Source organism: Saimiri boliviensis, chromosome 17, assembly GCF_048565385.1.
Source record: "Saimiri boliviensis isolate mSaiBol1 chromosome 17, mSaiBol1.pri, whole genome shotgun sequence".
Lineage (NCBI taxonomy): Eukaryota > Metazoa > Chordata > Mammalia > Primates > Cebidae > Saimiri > Saimiri boliviensis.
Window position 1 is genome coordinate 48,063,518 of NC_133465.1, and position 19,644 is coordinate 48,083,161.

General features: G+C 47.3%; 2 protein-coding genes across 5 annotated transcripts in view; one reads left to right on the forward strand and one right to left on the reverse strand.

Moving 5' to 3' along the window:
- RETREG3 (reticulophagy regulator family member 3) overlaps positions 1 to 18,841 on the reverse strand; it is a 40,063-nt gene extending 21,222 nt beyond the window's left edge. The window contains exons 1-2 of one of the 4 annotated variants that reach the window (XM_074388741.1): positions 10,007 to 10,081; positions 2,641 to 2,727 (exon numbers count right to left, since the gene is read on the reverse strand). Coding sequence is in view for 2 of the 4 variants with exons in the window: in XM_003942755.4 (XP_003942804.1) it covers positions 10,007 to 10,245 (239 nt within the window). In the remaining 2 variants the exon portion in view is untranslated. Of the gene's footprint in view, positions 1 to 2,640; positions 2,728 to 5,504; positions 5,552 to 10,006; positions 10,331 to 18,785 lie in introns of those variants that run through there. The other 3 variants (XM_010330599.3, XM_074388740.1, XM_003942755.4) reach the window with 3 other exon arrangements.
- TUBG1 (tubulin gamma 1) lies at positions 10,553 to 15,782 on the forward strand. Its single transcript, XM_039476004.2, has 11 exons — positions 10,553 to 10,682; positions 11,009 to 11,121; positions 11,324 to 11,491; positions 12,647 to 12,715; positions 12,999 to 13,078; positions 13,510 to 13,636; positions 14,238 to 14,324; positions 14,440 to 14,589; positions 14,806 to 14,958; positions 15,042 to 15,203; positions 15,388 to 15,782. The coding sequence occupies exons 1-11, from the start codon at positions 10,634 to 10,636 to the stop codon at positions 15,583 to 15,585; spliced, it is 1,356 nt and encodes a 451-aa protein (XP_039331938.1). The 5' UTR covers positions 10,553 to 10,633; the 3' UTR covers positions 15,586 to 15,782.
- Positions 18,842 to 19,644: the final 803 nt, after the last annotated feature.

A 19,644-nucleotide genomic window follows, 5' to 3' on the forward strand; every position in this document is an offset into this window, starting at 1 on the left:
CTCTGAGGTAACCAAGTAATTAGTGTTAATGTTCTCTTAGGGGTTTATCAAATATAAAACGATACAGATACATGTTTTTGCTTTCCTTTCAGCCCTCAACACAAAATTCCTAAATAAAAGGAGTATCAATCTCAGACTGATGTGTTTTGTATGTAATAAGGTCATCTCATACTTGTCATTTTAGAGAGGTAACCTAGACGTCAAGCAGTAAAACAAACTTTGCAACTATGTGGATGGACAAGATGTAACTAAAGTACTTTTGAGATGGTACAGGTAAGGAATGGAACAAAAATAAGGGAGGATTCCTACGCATTTGTTTAGTCCTGTAATGTCTATTCATGCAAGCCAAAAAATTCACAAGCGGATATAACAGTGTAGAAGTCTGATAAGAAAAAAATCTAAAACATTTTTCTTTTTTTTGTGGGGGGCACAGGGTCTCAACTTTGTCACCCAAGCTGGAGTGCAGTGGCACAACCATGGCTCACTGCGGCCTCAACCTCCCAGGCTCAAGCAAGCCTCCCGAACAGCTGGGACTACAGGTTTGCATCACCATGTCCAGTTAATATTCTTTTTTTTTTTTTCTTTTTAAAATAGAGACAAGGTCTCACTATATTGTCCAGGCTGACCTCAAACTCCTGGGCTCAAGTGACCCTCCCACCTCAGCCTCCCAAAGTGTTGGGATTATAGGTGTCAGCCATTTTGCCGAACCTAAAACATTTTCAGCAACGATAATCACCATGAGAACTTTCCAACTTAGCAAAAACAACTGCAAATACAGTGAACTCTGGATATTCACATGTGAATTATTCAATATGAAGACTATGATAGCCTATTATTCTTTCTACCTACTGCAGGCTCACAATTTATTTTTTCTTAATTATTATTATTTTTTTTTAGACAGGGCCTTGCTCTGTTGCCCAGGCTGGGGTGCAGTGGCATAAACACAGTTCACTGCAGCCTCAACCTCCTGGGCTCAACCAGTCCTCCTGCCTCAGCCTCCTCAGTAGCTGCTACTGTAGACGTGCGCCACAACATCTAGCTAATTATTTAAAAAATTTTTTTAGAGACAGGGTCTTGTTATGTTGCCCAGGCTTGTCTCAAACTCCTGGGCTCAAGCAATCCTGCTACCTCAGCCTCTCAAAGTGCTTGGGGATTACTGGCATGAGCCACTGCACCCAACTATCATATTTATTTTTTCTTATTTTTATTTTTAAATTAAATTTTTATATTTATTTGAATAGAAACAGGGCCTCACTATGTTGCCCAGGCTGGTCTCAAACTCCTGGCCTCAAATGATCCTCCTGCCTCACCTGGTCTCACCTGGTCTATTTTTTCTTATTTCAAAGGCAAGTTTACTAGGGAAAGTTTAGATAAGTAATGATTATTATTTTTTCTTTTTTTTTTTTTGCCACAAGAACAGTATGAAAAGATAAATAGGCTGGGCGCGGTGGCTCAAGCCTGTAAACCCAGCACTCTGGGAGGCTGAACAAGCAGATTACTTGAAGTCAGGAGTTCAAGACCAGCCTGGTCAACATGGTGAAACCCCATCTGCAAAAAATACAAAAATTAGCTAGGCGTGGTGGTGGGTGCCTGTAATCCTAGCTACTTGGGAGGCTAAGGCAGGAGAATCACTTGAATCCAGGAGGTAGAGGTAGCAGTGAGTAGAGATCATGCCATTCCACTGGAACCTGGGCAACAGAGCAAGACTCCATCTCTCTCTCTCTTTTTTTTTTTTTTTTAAAAAGATGTGGTTTCACCATGATGGCCAGGCTGGTCTTGAACTCCTGACCTAGCACCTCGGCCTCCCAAAGTGTTAGGATTACAGGCGTGAGCCACCATGCCTGGCCGGCAAGACTCCATCTCAAAATAAATAAATAAATAAACTAAAAAGTTTCCAACTTCTTTTTTTTTTGAGACGGAGTGTTGGTATTAACTTTTTTTTAAACAAATAGTTTTATTGGTTGGGCAAGGTGGCTCACATCTGCACTTTGGGAGGCTGAGGCAGGTGGATCACTTGAGGTCAAGAGTTCAAGACCACCCTGGCCAACTTGTGAAACTCTCTCTATATTAAATATACAAAAATTAGTTGGGCATGGTGGTGCACACCTGTAGTCCCAGCTACTCAGGAGGCTAAGGCAGGAGAATCGCTTGAACTTGGGAGGCAGAGGTTGCAGTGAGCTGAGATGGTGCCACTACACTCTAGCCTGGGCCACAGAGCAAGACTCTGCCTCCAAAAAAAAAAGAAAGAAAATTGTTTTATTGAGATCATGGTTTATATACTATAAAATTCCCTTTTAAATCATCCAATTCATCTACCAGCAGCAAAGATGAAAACAAAAAATTGTCCAATTCAATAGTTTTTAGTATATTCACAGAGCTGTACAACTAACACTATTATCTAATTTTAGAACATTTTCATCACTCCAAAAGAAACCCATACCCACTAGCATTCATTCTCCATTTCCCACAGCCCTGGAAAAGATACTAACTTCTTAAATGGCTTAAAATATGTTACCAAACTACTTGCTAGAAAGGCTGTGCAATTTATGCTACTACCAGCCATATGCCCATTTTTCCATATTTTCCCAGAATTAAATATAACCATTAAAAATACTTAAGGCCAGGCGTGGTGGCTCATACCTGTAATCTGAGCACTTTGGGAGGCCAAGGTAGGTGGATTGCTGGAGCACAGGAGTTCAAGACCAGCCTGGGCAACATGGTGAAACCCTGTCTCCACGAAAAATACAAAAAAAATTAGCCAGGTATGGTGACACATCTGTAGTCCCCGCTACCTGAGAGGCTGACGTGGGAAGACGGCTTGAGCCCAGGAGGTTGCAGTGAGCCATGATCATCTCACTGCTCTCAAACCTGGGCAATAGTTAGACCCTGTCTCAAAATAAAAAACAAAAAATAAAAAACCCTCACAAAACCTTAAGAGAGAAATTAGTAAATCATTGCCATTTACATATATTTAAATTATTTTATTATCTGTGAGAGTGAAATTTTATATATCCATTGATTTTTTTTTTCCCTTTTGTGAACTGTCCCTCCACTTTGTCAGGGGCTAAAATCCAATTAAATTATCAGTCTAAATAAACTATCCCTAGAATAGCAACTGGTGTCCAGAAACATCGTGAGAAATTCCAGAACCAAACATAATCTTTTGTAGTTAACTATACCATGGAGACTCACTACTATTACCAGTAAATTAAAGTTTGCTATAATCATAAAATAATGAACGCATGTCTCTTTTCAATCAAAGACACAATTTCTAGGTTCCTTTGTCATTACAAAGTAAGCTTGTCTCGAGGGCACTTGAAAACAAAGCAACCCATTCTACAGGGACAGAAAGCCTGTAACTGTACAGCACTTATGACTGCTTGGTTAATAAGCCCAAGTCACCAGTAAATTCAAAGGAAAAATTAACACAACCTATATCATGTAGTGATAGTTTCTGCTTGTCAAACCAAACCAAACCAAACCAAACCAAACCAGAAATGAAACCAGCTAGCTGCTGACAGTAGAGAAAAAGTACTCAACCTTACAATTAGGGCAGATAAAAACTAAAGGCAAAGGGGACTAAACCAAGGCATCCTTGGGTGTCTTCTTGGCTAACAAAGATAAGAACCCTGCAAAGACTACCATCAGGAACATTTGCTCAACAGCTTTCATTTGAAATTTGACGTGTAGATATTTTTAGAGAACAAATATCTCTACTTAAATGGGTCCCCTCTTCCATTTCTTGTTCCTATTATTATTTACTCAAATCCTAACCTTCTAAATCAGAATTGCTATATACCTTTAATCACTTCCTAGGTCATTTAAAAAAAAATTTTTTTGGGGGGGGAGGAAAGAGACAATTTTTACATTTCATTTGTGAAATAATAAATTCTATAATAACCTCCTAGAAACACAGCATGGTTGACTGAGACCAGCGACTGTAAAAACAGATCCCAACAGAGATCTCTACAGGAACTCAGCTAGTGAATTGGTCTAAAACAATATTACTAATTCAAAGAGTACGTAGATTCACAGATTGTTTTTCTTTTTTTCTTTTGTTTTGAGACGGAGACTGGTTTTGTCGCCTAGGGTGGAGTGCAGTGGCATAATCTCAGTTCTCCACAACCTCTGTCTCCCAGGTTCAAGCGATTCTCCTGCCTTAGCCTCCCAAGTAGCTGGAATTACAGGCATGCCCAGCTCATTTTTGTATTTTTAGTAGAGATGGAGTTTCACCATGTTGGTCAGGCTGGTCTTGAACCGTTGACCTCGTGATCCACCTGCCTCGGGCTCCCAAAGTGCTGGGATTACAGGTGTGAGCCACCGTGCCCAGCCTCACAGATTGTTAAAAACCAGAAAGCAGTCAAGGTGCAGTGGGTCATGCCTGTAATCCTAGCACTTTAGGATGCCAAATTGGGAGGACTGTTAGAACTGAGGAGTCTGAGACCAGCCTGGGCACCACAGTGAGACTCTGCCTCTACAACAATTTTTTTGACTAGGCGAGATGGCTCACGCCTGTAATCCCAACACTTTTGGAGGCCAAAGCAGGTGGACCACGAGGTCAGGAGTTCAAGACCAGCCTGGCCAAGATGGTGAAACCTGTCTCTACTAAAAATACAAAAATTAGCCAGGCACAGTGTCAGGAACTTGTGTAATTCCAGCTTTTCGGGAGGCTGAGGCAAGGGAATCACTTGAACCAGAGCGGCAGAGGTGGCAGCGAGCCGAGATCAAACCACTGCACTCTAGCCTGGGTAACAGTGAGACTCCGTCTCAAAAAAAAAATTTTTTTTTTTAAATAGGCTGGGCCCAGTGGCATGTGTCTCTAGTCCCAGCTACTAGGATGACTGAGGCAGGTGCACTGCTCGAGCCCAGGAGGTAGAGGTTGCAGTGAGCTATGATTGTGCCACTGCACTCCAGCCTGGGCAACAGAGTGAGACCTGACCCCACCACACACACCATCACCCCCGCCCTGCAAAAAAAAAACAAAAACTGGAAAAGGGCTCAGCAGTTACATATCCCTCCTTGAACTACATGCTCTTCATCTTAGGTGGGAGAGGGAGCTTGGAGTTCACAGATTTTGAGGGTTCATTTACCCTCCTCTAATCTCAGAGTAGGAGTCAAACCAAAAAGTTACCCAAACCTGTTCTTTTCTGATCCTGTCAGGATACACGCTTGCTGACTCTCATATTCTTCCCCCAAATCACTCATCTACAGACGAGATTGAAGCTAATGAAAACACAAGCGATTAGAAGGAATGGCCTGACATTTCTATTACCGTCCTAGAGATAACAGATTAGTGACCAGAAGTAATCTAGGCTGGAAGATCTCTGATATGGCCACCATAAATTCTCTGAACCTGAAAAAAAAAAAGTCTGAAAACCTTGAAATACTATAGTGACAAGATATCTACATCTATCTCCATTTTTTTAATATGTAAGAGGGCATATTCAGAGGTACAGCAAAATATGACTAAGGATACAAAACACTGAAAATTAAGAGCTACCTACCTGAATTCTGATGGGTTTTTTTGTACTCCTATCCAATCTTCTAATACCTCAAAATGCATAAAAATCTCAGTTAATGATATGCCATTTTTGTGACATCATTCAATACAAATAATAAAAGAGTAACTAAGTATTTCAGATTTGACTTTTCTGACTTGAGCTAATGATCCTCCTCCCTTTCCCAAATATTTACAATGTTTGAGAACTGACAGTCACTCTTCAACATTCCTAAGCAAAATGTTAACACTCACACTCAGTATGACACTATAGAATGTGAAGTCCAAATTTCATTTTAAATCTCTAATTACCGACCAAGGAAGCTCATTTCCCCCAAACAATTCTGTGAAAGCCAATGCCAGACTATCCAGGTTTCTGGAGACTTAACACTATCTGTACCTTTCACAGGCAGAAGTCCTCTCCAGAAATGGCGTACCCAACTGTTATTTCAGTCTCAAGAGTCACATCCTCGGCTGGGTGCAGTGGCTCACGCCTGCCATCACAGCACTTTGGGAGGCTGAGGCAGGTGGCTCACCTGAGGTCAGGAGTTCAAGACCAACCTGGTCAACATGGTGAAACCCCATCTCTATTAAAACTACAAAAATTAGCCAGGCATGATGGTGGGTGCCTGCAATCCCAGCTACTCAGGAGGCTGAGGTGGGAGAATCACTTGAACCTGGGAGTTAGAAGTTGCAGTGAGCCAAGATTGCGCCATTGCACTCCGGACTGGGTAACAGAGTGAGACTCTGTCAAAAAAAAAAAACAAAAACACATCCTCATTTTGTTCTCTCTCTCCTGCACCTTCTTTTTTTTTTTTTCTTTTGAGATGGAGTTTTGTTCTTTTTTTTTTTTTTTTTTTTTTTGAGTTTCGTTCTTGTTACCCAGGCTGGAGTGCAATGGCGCTATCTCAGCTCACCGCAACCTCTGCCTCCTGGGTTCAGGCAATTCTCCTGCCTCAGCCTCCTGAGTAGCTGGGATTACAGGCACGTGCCACCATGCCCAGCTAATGTTTTGTATTTTTAGTAGAGACGGGGTTTCACCATGTTGACCAGGATGGACTCGATCTCTTGACCTCGTGATCTACCCGCCTTGGCCTCCCAAAGTGCTGGGATTACAGGTGTGAGCCACCACGCCCAACTCTCTCCTGCACCTTCTTAAAGTGTGATTAAACTGTAACAAGAGTAACTGTGTTCTGGATACACAGCAGGCAAGTTACTAGGAAATGCCAGAGATAAAGACCAATTACAGCAATGCTTTAAGAGACCCAGAGTACAAAATGGGTTCTGAGTAAGCCTCTAAACATAGCATATTAACAAGCTTAAGTATACACTGGTAGGGGCCAGCAAATTAAAGCTAGCTGTAACATCTAAAGATATGTCCCAGTCACAGCAGCTCCTTATGTGCAGACCTCAACCTCATATTCTGCTTCAGAAACCTCTCAGACAAGCTGCAGATGAAAGGTCCCCTCCTCAAAAAAAACAACATATGTGCTACCAATTCATTTGCATTAATAAATCTTTGGTTTAAAATCCATTTAAGGCTCGGTACAGTGCAGTGGCTTACACCTGTAATCCCAGCACGTTGGGAGGCCAAGGCAAGTAGATCACCTGACGTCAGAAGTTCAAGACCAGCCTGGCCAACAAGGTGAAACACTGTTTCTACTAAAAATACAAAAATTGGCCAGGCATGATGGCGGGTGCCTGTAATCCCACCTACTCAGGAGGTTGAGGTGGGAGAATGGCTCGAATCTGGGAGGCAGAAGTTGCACTGAGCCAAGATAGCACCATTGCACTCCAGCCTGGGCAAGAGAGAGAGACTGTGTCTTAAAAAAAAAAAAAAGTCACATCCTAATTTTGTTATCTCTCTCCCACATCTTAAAGTGTGATGAGCTCAGGAGTTCAAGATGGCCTGGGCAACCTGGTGAAACCCTGTCTCTACAAAAAAATGCAAAAATTAGCCAGGCATTGGTGGCTTTTGCCTGTAGTCCCAGCTACTCAGGAAGCTAAGGAGAGATGATCACTTGCTGTGAGCTGAGATCACGCCACTGCACTCCAGCCTGGATCACAGTGAGACCCTGTCTCAAAAATAAATAAATAACAATTAAAAAATAAAAAAATAGGCCGGGCACAGTGGCTCACACCTGTAATCCCAGCACTTTGGGAGGCTGAGGTGGGCCAATCATCTGAGGTCAGGAGCTCAAGACCAGCCTGACCAACATGGAGAAACCCTGTCTCTACTACAAATACAAAATTAGCTGGTCGTGGTGGCACATGCCTGTAATCTCAGCTACTCCGAAGGCTGGGGCAGGAGAATTGCTTGAACCCGAGAGGTGGAGGTTGCAGTGAGCCGAGATCCCACCACTGCACTCCGGCCTGGGCAACAAGAGCGAAACTCTGTATCAATAAAATAAAATAAAATCCATTTATACCCTGATAAAGTGTTTTTTTTTTTTTAATCAGGTAGTCATACTTTGATACAAATTGGTTTAATGAGGATGAGCCTTCTTGCTAGGGGTACCAAAACCACTGTGGGAAACATTTTGACTGGATAACACTCTTCAGTGAGGTGCTATAGTGAAGGATTTCTGACACAGAGCAATGGGAATCAGTACCTAGGGGTCAAGGAAGAAGCACCTGGCTGAACATGGTGGCTACTGCCTATAATCCCAGGACTTTGGGAGGCCAAGGCAGGAGGATCACCAGAGCCTAGGAGTTCACCTGCCTGGGCAATATAGTGAGACCCTGTCTCTACAAAAAATTTTAAAAATTAGCCATGCAGGAAGGTGTGCACCTGTGGTCCCAACTACTACGGAGACTGAGGTGGGAGGATTGTTTGAGCCCAGGAAGTGGAGGTTGTAATGAGCTGAGATCATACCATTACACACCAGCCTGGGTGACAGAGCAAGATCTTGTCTCAAAAAAAAAAAAAAAAAAAAAAAAAAAGGGCTGGGTGCGGTGGCTCAAGCCTGTAATCCCAGCACTTTGGGAGGCCGAAGCGGGTGGATCACGAGGTCAAGAGATCGAGACCATCCTGGTCAACATGGTGAAACCCCGTCTCTACTAAAAATACAAAAAATTAGCTGGGCATGGTGGCGCGTGCCTGTAATCCCAGTTACTCAGGAGGCTGAGGCAGGAGAATTGCTTGAACCCAGGAAACGGAGGTTGCGGTGAGCCAAGATCGCGCCATTGCACTCCAGCCTGGGTAACAAAAGTGAAACTCCGTCTCAGAGAAAAAAAAAAAAAAAAAAAAAAAGAGGAAAAAGCACTACCAAAAATAAACGAAGAATATAGTAGCAAAAGTTTACCATAAAGTTTGCTAAAGACTCTGGAGGCCACAAATGCCAGAGACTACTGTGACACCTTTAACTGGGTCTCTTTCAAACTTGGAGAGGATTAGCTTAATAGCTGAACACTGACTTCGGGTCAATGAACTTGGAATTATTTGCTCTGCTTCAGCTTACTGAAAATCTTTCAAAGGATAATCAATATTTTTATTTCAAAACCACTAAATTTAAGGGGAAACCTATTTTTAACCAAACACATTTAAAAAACACACACATTTTGTTGTTTCAGGCTTATCCGGAATAGTCCTAATCCATGCAGTTGCAGAAGGCCCCCTATAATTCAGTTCCCTTGGAACCTCCCTCGTTTTGAATAAATCCAAAACTATGATTGGTAGATCCTATGAAGTCCTAGGTCCACTTTAGGTGATGAACAACTGAAAGCAGCAGTAGTTCCGTGTTCACAAAGCACGACACATACATATAAAGCATATTTATAGCGCCACTTTTCCAGCTCAGGAAAACACACACACTATTAGACCTCCTCGATTTCCTTGCCTATAAACCATGCCTCTCCAATTCCTTGGAACAGGGAGGAGTTACAATCACAGGTGGCTTTGAAACGGGTGAAATCCCCATCATCATTTCCTAACTGTTCTTTAAAAGCTTGTAATTTTCTTTGAAATTTCAGCTTTAGGGGCTCACACTGAATCTCGGACTTCATAAACTTCCTTCCTTGATATATAACATGCTAATTCAGGCGAAACGCTCAAAATTGTTTTAAAATCACACCTATGGATACCTTTGCAAGACCTCACGCCTCTACTCCCAACGATAACTAGTAAAACCTCTGGAAACAATCTACAACTTGCACTTGAGCAGACAAGAGAAAGGAAGTGATGGCTTTAAAGGGTCGCAGCTTTCCTGGGCTCCAAAGAGGCGCCCTCGTTCACTCCCGAGAGGCTCAAGGGGTTACCAGAAGCTCCCGCCAGAAGTGCGGGGCGGGGGTGCGGGCGTAGGTAAAGCAGAGAAGACCGGTGGACCGCCCTGGGAAGAACTGGGGTACCGAAGCCTGCGCGCGGGATGGAGTGGAAGGAGGTGAGGCAAAATTAGGCAGATACAGGAAGGAGCCAGTGGAGCGAAGAAATCAGGGCAGGCGTGAAGTAGAGCCCTAGAGGAACCGACGAATTCGAGACTCTGAGGGTTTCCGAGGGTCCAGTTCTCTCACCAGAAAGCCGCGTTCAGCCCCAGGCACCACAGGGCGCTCCTGGCTGGCCGTTCCCACACCAGGGCTGCCTGCACTCGACTCAGCAAAGGCTCGTAAGGCCCCAGCACCTCCACCAGGGCCCGCTGCGCCGCCTCAACCTGCTGGTCCCGCTCCCAGGAGCCTGACACATCTCGGTGGCCCCTGAAAGTGGACCCCGAAGCCGGGCCTGGGGTAGGAGCCACCCCCTCAGCCTCCGCCATCTCCCCCCGGCAGCCACAACATCCGGGGCCGTGGCCCGATAGTCACAATAACAGCAACTGCGCAGATGCGCGACTGAACGGGGGAGGTCGCTTCGCACCGCGACGCGCTTCCGCGCAGGCCCAGGCACGCGTCCACCCAGAGAGGAGGGAGGACGCTGCGTCAAAGTACAACGCCCGCGCGGAGGCGCCTAGCCCTGTAAGGAGCTGCGCACGCGCAATATGGATGACTGAAGGCCAGTGCTTAAGGATGTGCCATTCACTGCCAGAACTCGGTTCTCATTGGAGCGGAGGAAGTCTGTGGGTGGAGCTGGTTGTTCGGCGCGTGCGTCTTGCGGCGAGCGGGCTGGCGTGCGGCGGGAGCTGCTGCAACGCCCGTGACTGAGGAGCGATGCCGAGGGAAATCATCACCCTACAGTTGGGCCAGTGCGGCAATCAGAGTGAGCGAAACTCCGGCCCTTCAGCTAGCCCGGTTCCTTAGGGTTCATGGGATCTCGCTGTGGGATCCTGGACTCCATCTGTCCTTGCCAGAATTGTAGTTCTCTGAAAGGCGAGACATCCCTGAACCAATGTCCACTTGCCTTCTTAACCCCGAGGGGCCCTCCGCTGCCCAGTGCCTGGCGTACAGTCCTTTCCTCAGACACGGGACAGTCCTGCGGCTTGACTTCTGATCCCAGGACGCCGGCGCCCAGTCCCCCAGCTCTTGATGGGAACCTGCCCCGACCTAGATATCTTCTTTCTCCCCCTCCCCACCCCTTCCCCCCAGTTGGGTTCGAGTTCTGGAAACAGCTGTGCGCCGAGCATGGTATCAGCCCCGAGGGCATCGTGGAGGAGTTTGCCACCGAGGGCACTGACCGCAAGGACGTCTTTTTCTACCAGGTGCCGCCAGCGACTTGGCCGGGGGCGGCAGTGGCCCAAGGGACCGGAAGGGAAGGGAGTGGCCTGGTACTGGGAGCCCCGCTGGGCAAAGGGGCCAGGCGGCTGGCTCGAGGAGGGAGGGCCAGAGGGAGCCAGAGTTGGGAGGCCCTAGGACTTGGGCCGCCCTGGCTGACTGGGCTTCCTCCTGGACTCTCCCTGACAGGCAGATGACGAGCACTACATCCCGCGGGCCGTGCTGCTGGACCTGGAGCCCCGGGTGATCCACTCCATCCTCAACTCCCCCTATGCCAAGCTCTACAACCCAGAGAACATCTACCTGTCGGAGCACGGAGGAGGGGCTGGCAACAACTGGGCCAGTGGATTCTCCCAGGTTGTTTCCTATTCCCTGGCAGGGCCCACAACTCCCTGTGTAGGGACTGGCCCTATGATGTCTCCGAGAGAAAGGAAACCAGATGAGGGATGTAAGAATGCTGGAGGGAGAGACCTGGCTGCAGGAAGTGGACTATGTCATATTGTCAAGCATCTACACTAGCTAATGCAGTGTGCCAGGCCATTCTAAGTGCTTTACAGATATTAATTTTTTAAAAGCTTCCAACAACCCTAGAAGTAAGTACTACAGGTCCACAGTCCCTTATCTGCCTTTCCAGGATCCAAAAAGCCATGAAACCAAAGGACATTTCCTAACTAGTTTAGCAGCAAAAACGAATCTCAATGAAGACAGGCTGTTTTATAGTTTTTATCCAACTTATTGTCATTACTGATGATTTTTATTACAGAAATACTAATATGTTCGATTAATGTACTTCTGACTCCCACTGGAATTGTATTTAACCTATATTATTTATACCATAATACTTTTCTAAAATCTAAAATATTTTGAATTCCAAAACATAACTGCCTCAACACTGTTAGATAAGGGTATATGGATCTGTATTATTACCTTCACTGTACAGATGAGGAAACGGAGGCACAGAGCAATCAAATAGGCTGCCCAGAGCTACATAGAAGTAGAGCCAATGGGCCAGGTGTGGTGGCTGTTGCCTGTAATCCCAGCACTTTGGGAGGCCAAGGCTGGCGGATCACCTGAGGTCAGGAGTTGAAGACCAGCCAGGCCAACATGATGAAACCCCATCTCTACTAAAAATACAAAAATTAGCTGGGCATGGTGACTGTAATCCCAGCTACTCAGGAGGCTGAGGCAGGAGAGTTGCTTGAACCCAGGAGGCAGAGGTTGCTATGAGCTGAGATCGCACCACTGCACTCCAGCCTGGGTGACAGAGTGAGACTGCATCTCCAAAAAAAATAATAATAATAATAGAGTTAATGTATGAACACAGGTAATCCAGGTTGTACAGTGCTTTCTTGTAACCACTGCACCATACTGCCTCTCAGTGTAGATAAAAAGCAGGCAGCTATGCTCCATAAAAGGACTTCTGGTGCTATAAGGTAAGTCGAGGGTTGCTTTCCTGAGGTCAGAGTCCTTCCATGGTTCTCTCCCACTCTGACCCTCCCTATGTCTGTACAGGGAGAGAAGATCCACGAGGACATTTTTGACATCATAGACCGAGAGGCAGATGGTAGTGACAGTCTAGAGGTAAGTGCCCCAGGAATGCTGGTAGGAGCTGACATAGGCAAGGCTTGGCAACACCCTCTAGAAGCGACCTATTAGGAACAAGACCCACTCATGTACCCTTTGCACTGGACAGAAGCTACCAGGCCTTGCTGGAAAGAAGGCAGTCACCTAAGCTGTATAAGTGAGGGTACTGGAGGGAAAAGAAGGGCTCGTGAAAATGGGAGTCCTGAAAAATTATGAGATGGGTCTAGTTTGAAATCCTGCCACTAGATTCCTGGACACTGACTGCCCCTTCCCCATTCAGGGCTTTGTGCTGTGTCACTCCATTGCTGGGGGGACAGGCTCTGGCCTGGGCTCCTACCTCTTAGAACGGCTGAATGACAGGTAAGTTTGTGTTTGGGGATTAGGAAGGGTCACCAACTTGGCTTCCTAAATGACTAGGGGACCCAGCAGGTATAACTCCCTGTTTGCTGGGGCAGGAAAGAGTTCTATTCCCTCCTTTAGAGAGGAAAAGGAAGTTACAGTGACTGAGAATCCCATCACACTCCCAGCAGTGGGAACTGGAGCCTAGAATCTGAGCCCTGGATCAAAGTCCAGGGAGTGTGGAGTTGGAAGCCCAGATTCTAAGATGTCTCTGCCCTCCCTCCCCCACGTAGGGTTACAGACTTCCAAAAGTCAAGTCTCCCTTCTCTACTGATCTGACCCCACCCCAGTTTCGACATCAAGATTTAGCTGCTTCTGGACAGTTGTTAGGGAGCACCGTGTTTACCACACCTTCAGTCTGTTGCCCTGATCCTTTCCCCAACCCCTACCAGGTATCCTAAGAAGCTGGTACAGACATACTCAGTGTTTCCCAACCAGGACGAGATGAGCGACGTGGTGGTCCAGCCTTACAATTCACTCCTCACGCTCAAGAGGCTGACGCAGAACGCAGACTGTGTGGTGAGTCCTGGATTCTGCCTCTCTCAACTCAACACCCCACACCCCTTCAGGTCTATTAAATCCTTTTCATGTATTTTAAAAAATCCACTTTAGCCAGGCGCAGTGGCTCATGCCTGTAATCTCAGCACTTTGGGAGGCCAAGGTGGTTGGATCGCTTGAGTCTTGGAGTTTGAGACCAGTCTGGGCAACATGGTGAAATCCCTACCTACTAAAAATACAAAAATTAGTCGGGGTTGGTAGTATGTGCCTGTAGTCCCAGCTACTTGGGGGGCTGAGGCAGAGGATCACTTGAGCCTCAGAAGCAGAGGTTGCAGTAAGGTGAGATCGTGCCACTGACTGCACTCCAGCCTGGGTAACAAAGCGAGACCCTGTCTCAAAAAAAAAAAAAAAAAACCCAAAACTGTTTAAATAATTAAGAAGAAAAGAAAAATTAAAAAAAACATCTTGAGCCCTCCTTTGCCCCTAGGTCAGTGCAAATACCTTTCTAGTGGGTCTCTCTGGATGCGAAGCTCAAAGGAAATTAAGCTTCAGAGCCTAGGGCCAGGCAGAGTTCCTGTTTTTCTTATCCCCATCAATCTGCTACCTTCTTCTGTCCCCGCAGGTGGTGCTGGACAACACAGCCCTGAACCGGATTGCCACAGACCGCCTGCACATCCAGAACCCATCCTTCTCCCAGATCAACCAGCTGGTGGGCCCCCACTGCTGGACTCCTTTGGACTGGAAGCCCTCCTTGCTGGAGGGTCATCTGGGGAAGGGAGGTCCCATTCAGGCCAAGGCCCATGACGTGGCACCCCTGTCCCCAGGTGTCCACCATCATGTCGGCCAGCACCACCACCCTGCGCTATCCCGGCTACATGAACAATGACCTCATCGGCCTCATCGCCTCACTCATCCCCACTCCGCGGCTCCACTTCCTCATGACCGGCTATACCCCACTCACTACGGACCAGTCAGTAAGAGCAGCCTCAGTGTCCCAGGCCAGGCCAGCCCTGGGCCCAGCAGGCCCTGCCCTAGCCTTTCTCTCCTCCCCTCTGCCCCAGGAGCTTTGCAGGCGACTTTCTTGTTGACTTGCTCTCTACTTCCCCTCTGCCTTTGGTTTCTGCCAAAAAGAAGCCAAAGGGGGACTGTGTCCTGAGCCCTGGCTGGGGCCCCGTTTCACTGTCCATCAGGTGGCCAGCGTGAGGAAGACCACGGTCCTGGATGTCATGAGGCGGCTCCTGCAGCCCAAGAATGTGATGGTGTCCACAGGCCGAGACCGCCAGACCAACCACTGCTACATCGCCATCCTCAACATCATCCAGGGAGAGGTGGACCCCACACAGGTAGGGGAGGCCCCTTCATCCCGCACCCTGGACCCACAGGGGTAGAGGAGAGGCCACTTCCACTGCTCCTGTGCCTACCCCAGGTCCACAAGAGCCTGCAGAGGATCCGGGAACGGAAGTTGGCCAACTTCATCCCATGGGGCCCCGCCAGCATCCAGGTGGCCCTGTCGAGGAAGTCTCCCTACCTGCCCTCGGCCCACCGGGTCAGCGGGCTCATGATGGCCAACCACACCAGCATCTCCTCGGTGAGTCTCACAGTTTGCACCTTTTTTCCCTGAATCAGTCTCCTGATTATATCTCACCTCTCGGCATCTGCTGCCCCTGCTTTTAGCTTTTTGCTGTGGGCATAGCCCAGCCTTGGTTCCCAGCTTTCTGGGCCATATTATTCTTCAATATTCTATGTAATCCCTGTTTTCTGCACACCCCAAGCTCTTTGAGAGAACCTGTCGCCAATATGACAAGCTGCGGAAGCGGGAGGCCTTCCTGGAGCAGTTCCGCAAGGAGGACATGTTCAAGGAAAACTTTGATGAGATGGACACATCCAGGGAGATTGTGCAGCAGCTCATTGATGAGTACCATGCAGCCACACGGCCAGACTACATCTCCTGGGGCACCCAGGAGCAGTGAGTCCCCCAGGACAGGGACCCTCATCTGCCTTACTGGTTGGCCCAGGCCCTGCCTGACTGACCACCTCCTCAGAGCACAGATCAGGGACCTCATGCATCTCTTTCTCATACACATACATTCTCTGTTGGTCTGCGAACAGATGTACTTCTCCTCTTATAAGACTATTTATCTTTAATAAAGCACTGGATATAAATCAAGTCACTGGTCCCTTTGAAGCCTGTGGGTTCTGGAGACGATGGGGATGCCTGTTCTTTCTCCATCACTCTGACAGGGTCCTCGCCCACTTCCAGCATCTTCATTTCTGAACAAACAGTTTCCCCTAGATTTTTCTTCTGCCTAGTTTTGGAGAATGCTGGTGGGGTTTAACCCACCTGAAATTCCTTTCCAGGGTAAAAAGGCCTACAGATAATACCTTATTATCCATCTGACCCTTTCTGGGTCCCTGTTCCCTTCCACCCTTACTGAAAACCGTGAATATTCCACCAGTTTCATGTTTCCACATCAGAGTGTCCAGTTCATCACAACCTCAGGCCTGAGGCCACCACCCTGCCACTAGGCCGTGAACAAGCAATGGAGTCCAACCAAATGCCTTTAAGCTTCTAGCAAGCAGTCCAGGAGAGCCGCTGGTTCAGGCAGTTAGAGTTTAGTAGCATCAAGTCAACAGACTAAATCTAAAGCCTAGACTCTAAGCAGGGCCGTAAGCGGTTCCACAGCTAAGGCACCATAATTCTCTTCTCCAGTGGTCGCTAGTAATTTAAATGGCCAGTGCCTTCTACTTCTGGTGGAAGATTGCAGGGAGGTAGTAAATACATAGAGGCCGAAGTCTTCAGGATTATTATTATTTTGAGACAGGGTCTCACTCTGTCACCCAGGCTGCAGGGCAGTGGCATAATCATGGCTCACTGCAGCCTCAACCTCCCTGGCTCAGGCAATCTTCCTGTCTCAGCCTCCTAAGTAGCTGGGACCACAGGTGCACACCACCTAAATCTTCAGGATAAAAAGGGCAAAGCAGGTTTTCCCTAGAGCATGGAGGATTGTCGGGGCCCTATTTGGCTCTTAGATACCCAGATGTATTATAGTGACAGCTAATATGCACACATGCTGTGAGAAGTACATTATTTTGTTCAATCTTCACAACCCTATGGAGTGGTAGGTTTTTTTTTTTTTTTTTTTTTTTTTTTTTTTTTTTTTTTTGAGACGGAGTTTCGCTCTTGTTACCCAGGCTGGAGTGCAATGGCACGATCTCGGCTCACCACAACCTCCGCCTCCTGGGTTCAGGCAATTCTCCTGCCTCAGCCTCCTGAGTAGCTGGGATTACAGGCACGTGCCACCATGCCCAGCTAATTTTTTGTATTTTTAGTAGAGATGGGGTTTCACCATGTTGACCAGGATGGTCTCGATCTCTTGACCTCGTGATCCACCCGCCTCGGCCTCCCAAAGTGCTGGGATTACAGGCTTGAGCCACCGCGCCCGGCCTAAGTGGTAGGTATTTTTAAAATAAAATAACTAAAAAATAATACAGTATAACGATTAACATAACATTTACCTTGTATTAGGTATCTCAGGTAATCTAGAGGTGATTTAAAGTACTATACAAGAGGATGTCCTAGAACCAATGCCGTGTGGGTACCAAGGGAAAACTGTAGTTGCTCACTATTGTTGGCCTGGGAATATACTTTTCCTTCTGTGAATCTGTTTATCTTTCATGGTTATCTCCCCTGCCAGGTAAGCATGCACCTGTTTATCTTTCATAAAGTTCTACATGAACAAAAAGAGTAATATACAGGCCAGACCCCTATGAACAGAGGGGACCCTTTCAGGACTGATGGGCAGGGAACAGGCCATCAGAAGCCAGGCCCTAGGCTGACAGGGGTGGTAGAGAGGCCACAAGCCTGTTATCATCACAGCCAAGACAAGCAGCCTGTCACTATCAGTTACCAGTGTCCAGGGGGCTGACTCAGGGACAGGCAGCCCGGTTGGTGTGAACCAGCTGCCTTTTCTTCCAGAAGAAAGGAAGATGACTTCAGTGAAAACCAGTATGCACCTGGTCCCTTAGCTCCTCTCCTACTTCTGCACCACTAGATTCCTTGCCTCAGTCTTCCACCGTTCCTTCCCTGCCCTTGATGGCCAACCTCGCTTTAGTTTTTCCAGGCACCTGCACGAGTTGCTGGTGCTGAGTGGGGGATCACAAGCTGGCCCCTCTAGCGAGGCTGCTATATGTGTGTGGCCAGCAGGCCCACCTCCAGGTCATAATCAACACCCAGGCCCTCCTTTGGAGGATCCAGTTAAGTAGCATGTAAAGCCCCCAGGCAGAAGAAAACACCAGGTAGTCCAGAGTAAAAGTTATGTCTGGTTCGTACCGTAGCCACCAACCCAGAGGGGTGAATACATACCCTGGTGGGGAAACGGACCTGCAAAGACACCCCTTTTTCCTGACTGCTGAGTGTCAGGCATCATAAGCAAAGACAAAGCCTTCTGTGCTAACTTCAGAACCAGATCCCTCCCCCAAGGCTATTTCCAGATCACCCATCACCCCAAACCAGGGCAGCCCCTCCCTGTTCTTGGCCAGCCTGCAAACCCCTAAGTGTGTCAACTAGAGGGCAGCTCGGAGGCCAGGTGGGAAGGGAGGGAGGCCTGTGGGAATCAGGACAGCAGGTGGTGCTGGTAGTGAAAAGTCCCTGTGGCGTGAGAGGCTGTAAGCCACAGAAGCAATTGAGAGACAAAGACCGCTGCAGAAACTGTAAGCCACTGAGAGACAAAGACTGCTGCAGAAGCATTGGAGAGAAAGCCCGGAGTCTGGCCAGTGCTCACGCCTGGAACAGAAACTTCTCTGCAACTAATAAGAGAAAATTAGCCATTTAAAGCTAATGTAATGTCCCCAGGCTCCAGTGTGATGTGACCACGGGGACCCTCAAACATGCATGACACAGAGATCTATATCAGGAAGCACATAGGCAAAAATAGAGCTGTGTAAATGAATCTGAAACTTAGAGGCTGTAACTTTGGAAAGTGAGATGTGAAGAGGTGGTGAGCACATGCGGTGGGTGGGGAGCATGTGGTAAGCAGAGACACTGGACAAAGAGTTGGTGGGTAAGTCCATTAAGCTTTATCCTGGTCTCCACCAGTTGCAAACATTCTAGATTTCCCTAGAAAATGGGCTCCTCAGTGGAGAGTCCATTGAAATCCAGCATACAACTCACCCCCAAGTAACGGCCGCCTCCAGCACTTGCTCCCTTTCCATTCATTCTCATGTATCTTAAGCAGGAAAGGGGCTGCCCTAGGAAAGTAACAGAAATATTTGAAATTGACATTCTGAATTACTAATATATTACTTATAAGATTTAATTAAATTTGGACAAGTGCCATAGTTCATGCCTGTAATCCCAGCACTTTGGAGGTCGAGGCGAGTGAATCACTGGAGGCCAGGAGTTCAAGACCAGCCTGACCAACACAGTGAAACCCTGTCTCTATGAAAAATAAAAAAAATTGATGGTGCACCTGTAATCCTAGCTACTTGGAAGACTGAGGCAGGAGGATTGCTTGAATGCAGGAGATGGAGGTTGCAGCGAGCCAAGATTGTGCCACTGCACTACAGCCTGGGTGACAGAGCGAGACTCCATCTCAAAAAAAAAAAAAAAAGTTTTAAAATTAGCCAGGCATGATGGTACATACTGGTGGTCCCTGCTACTTCTTAAGCTGAGGCGGGAGGAACGCTTGAGTCCAGAAGGTCAAGACTACAGTGAGCTGCAATCACACTACTGTTCTCCAACCCGGGCAAGAGGTGAGATCCTGCTCCCCTACAAAAACAAAAACAAAAACATGCCATGACGGGGACAAAAAAAAAAAAAAGTCAACAACCCGTCCCCCCCTGAAATCCCCACATTCCCTGTCCTAGGAAAACCAGGACAGTTGGTCACCCTAAATGAAAGACCACCATGGAGAATGATTAGAAAATTGCACAGCAGGCCGGGCGCGGTGGCTCAAGCCTGTAATCCCAGCACTTTGGGAGGCCGAGGCGGGTGGATCACGAGGTCAAAAGATCGAGACCATCCTGGTTAA

Coding starts and splice junctions, on each gene's coding strand:
- TUBG1 (XM_039476004.2), top strand. CDS start 10,634: ATGCCGAGGGAAATCATCACCCTACAGTTGGGCCAGTGCGGCAATCAG. Junction 10,683..11,008: donor GGGCCAGTGCGGCAATCAGA/GTGAGCGAAACT, acceptor CCTTCCCCCCAG/TTGGGTTCGAGTTCTGGAAA. Junction 13,079..13,509: donor TTAGAACGGCTGAATGACAG/GTAAGTTTGTGT, acceptor AACCCCTACCAG/GTATCCTAAGAAGCTGGTAC.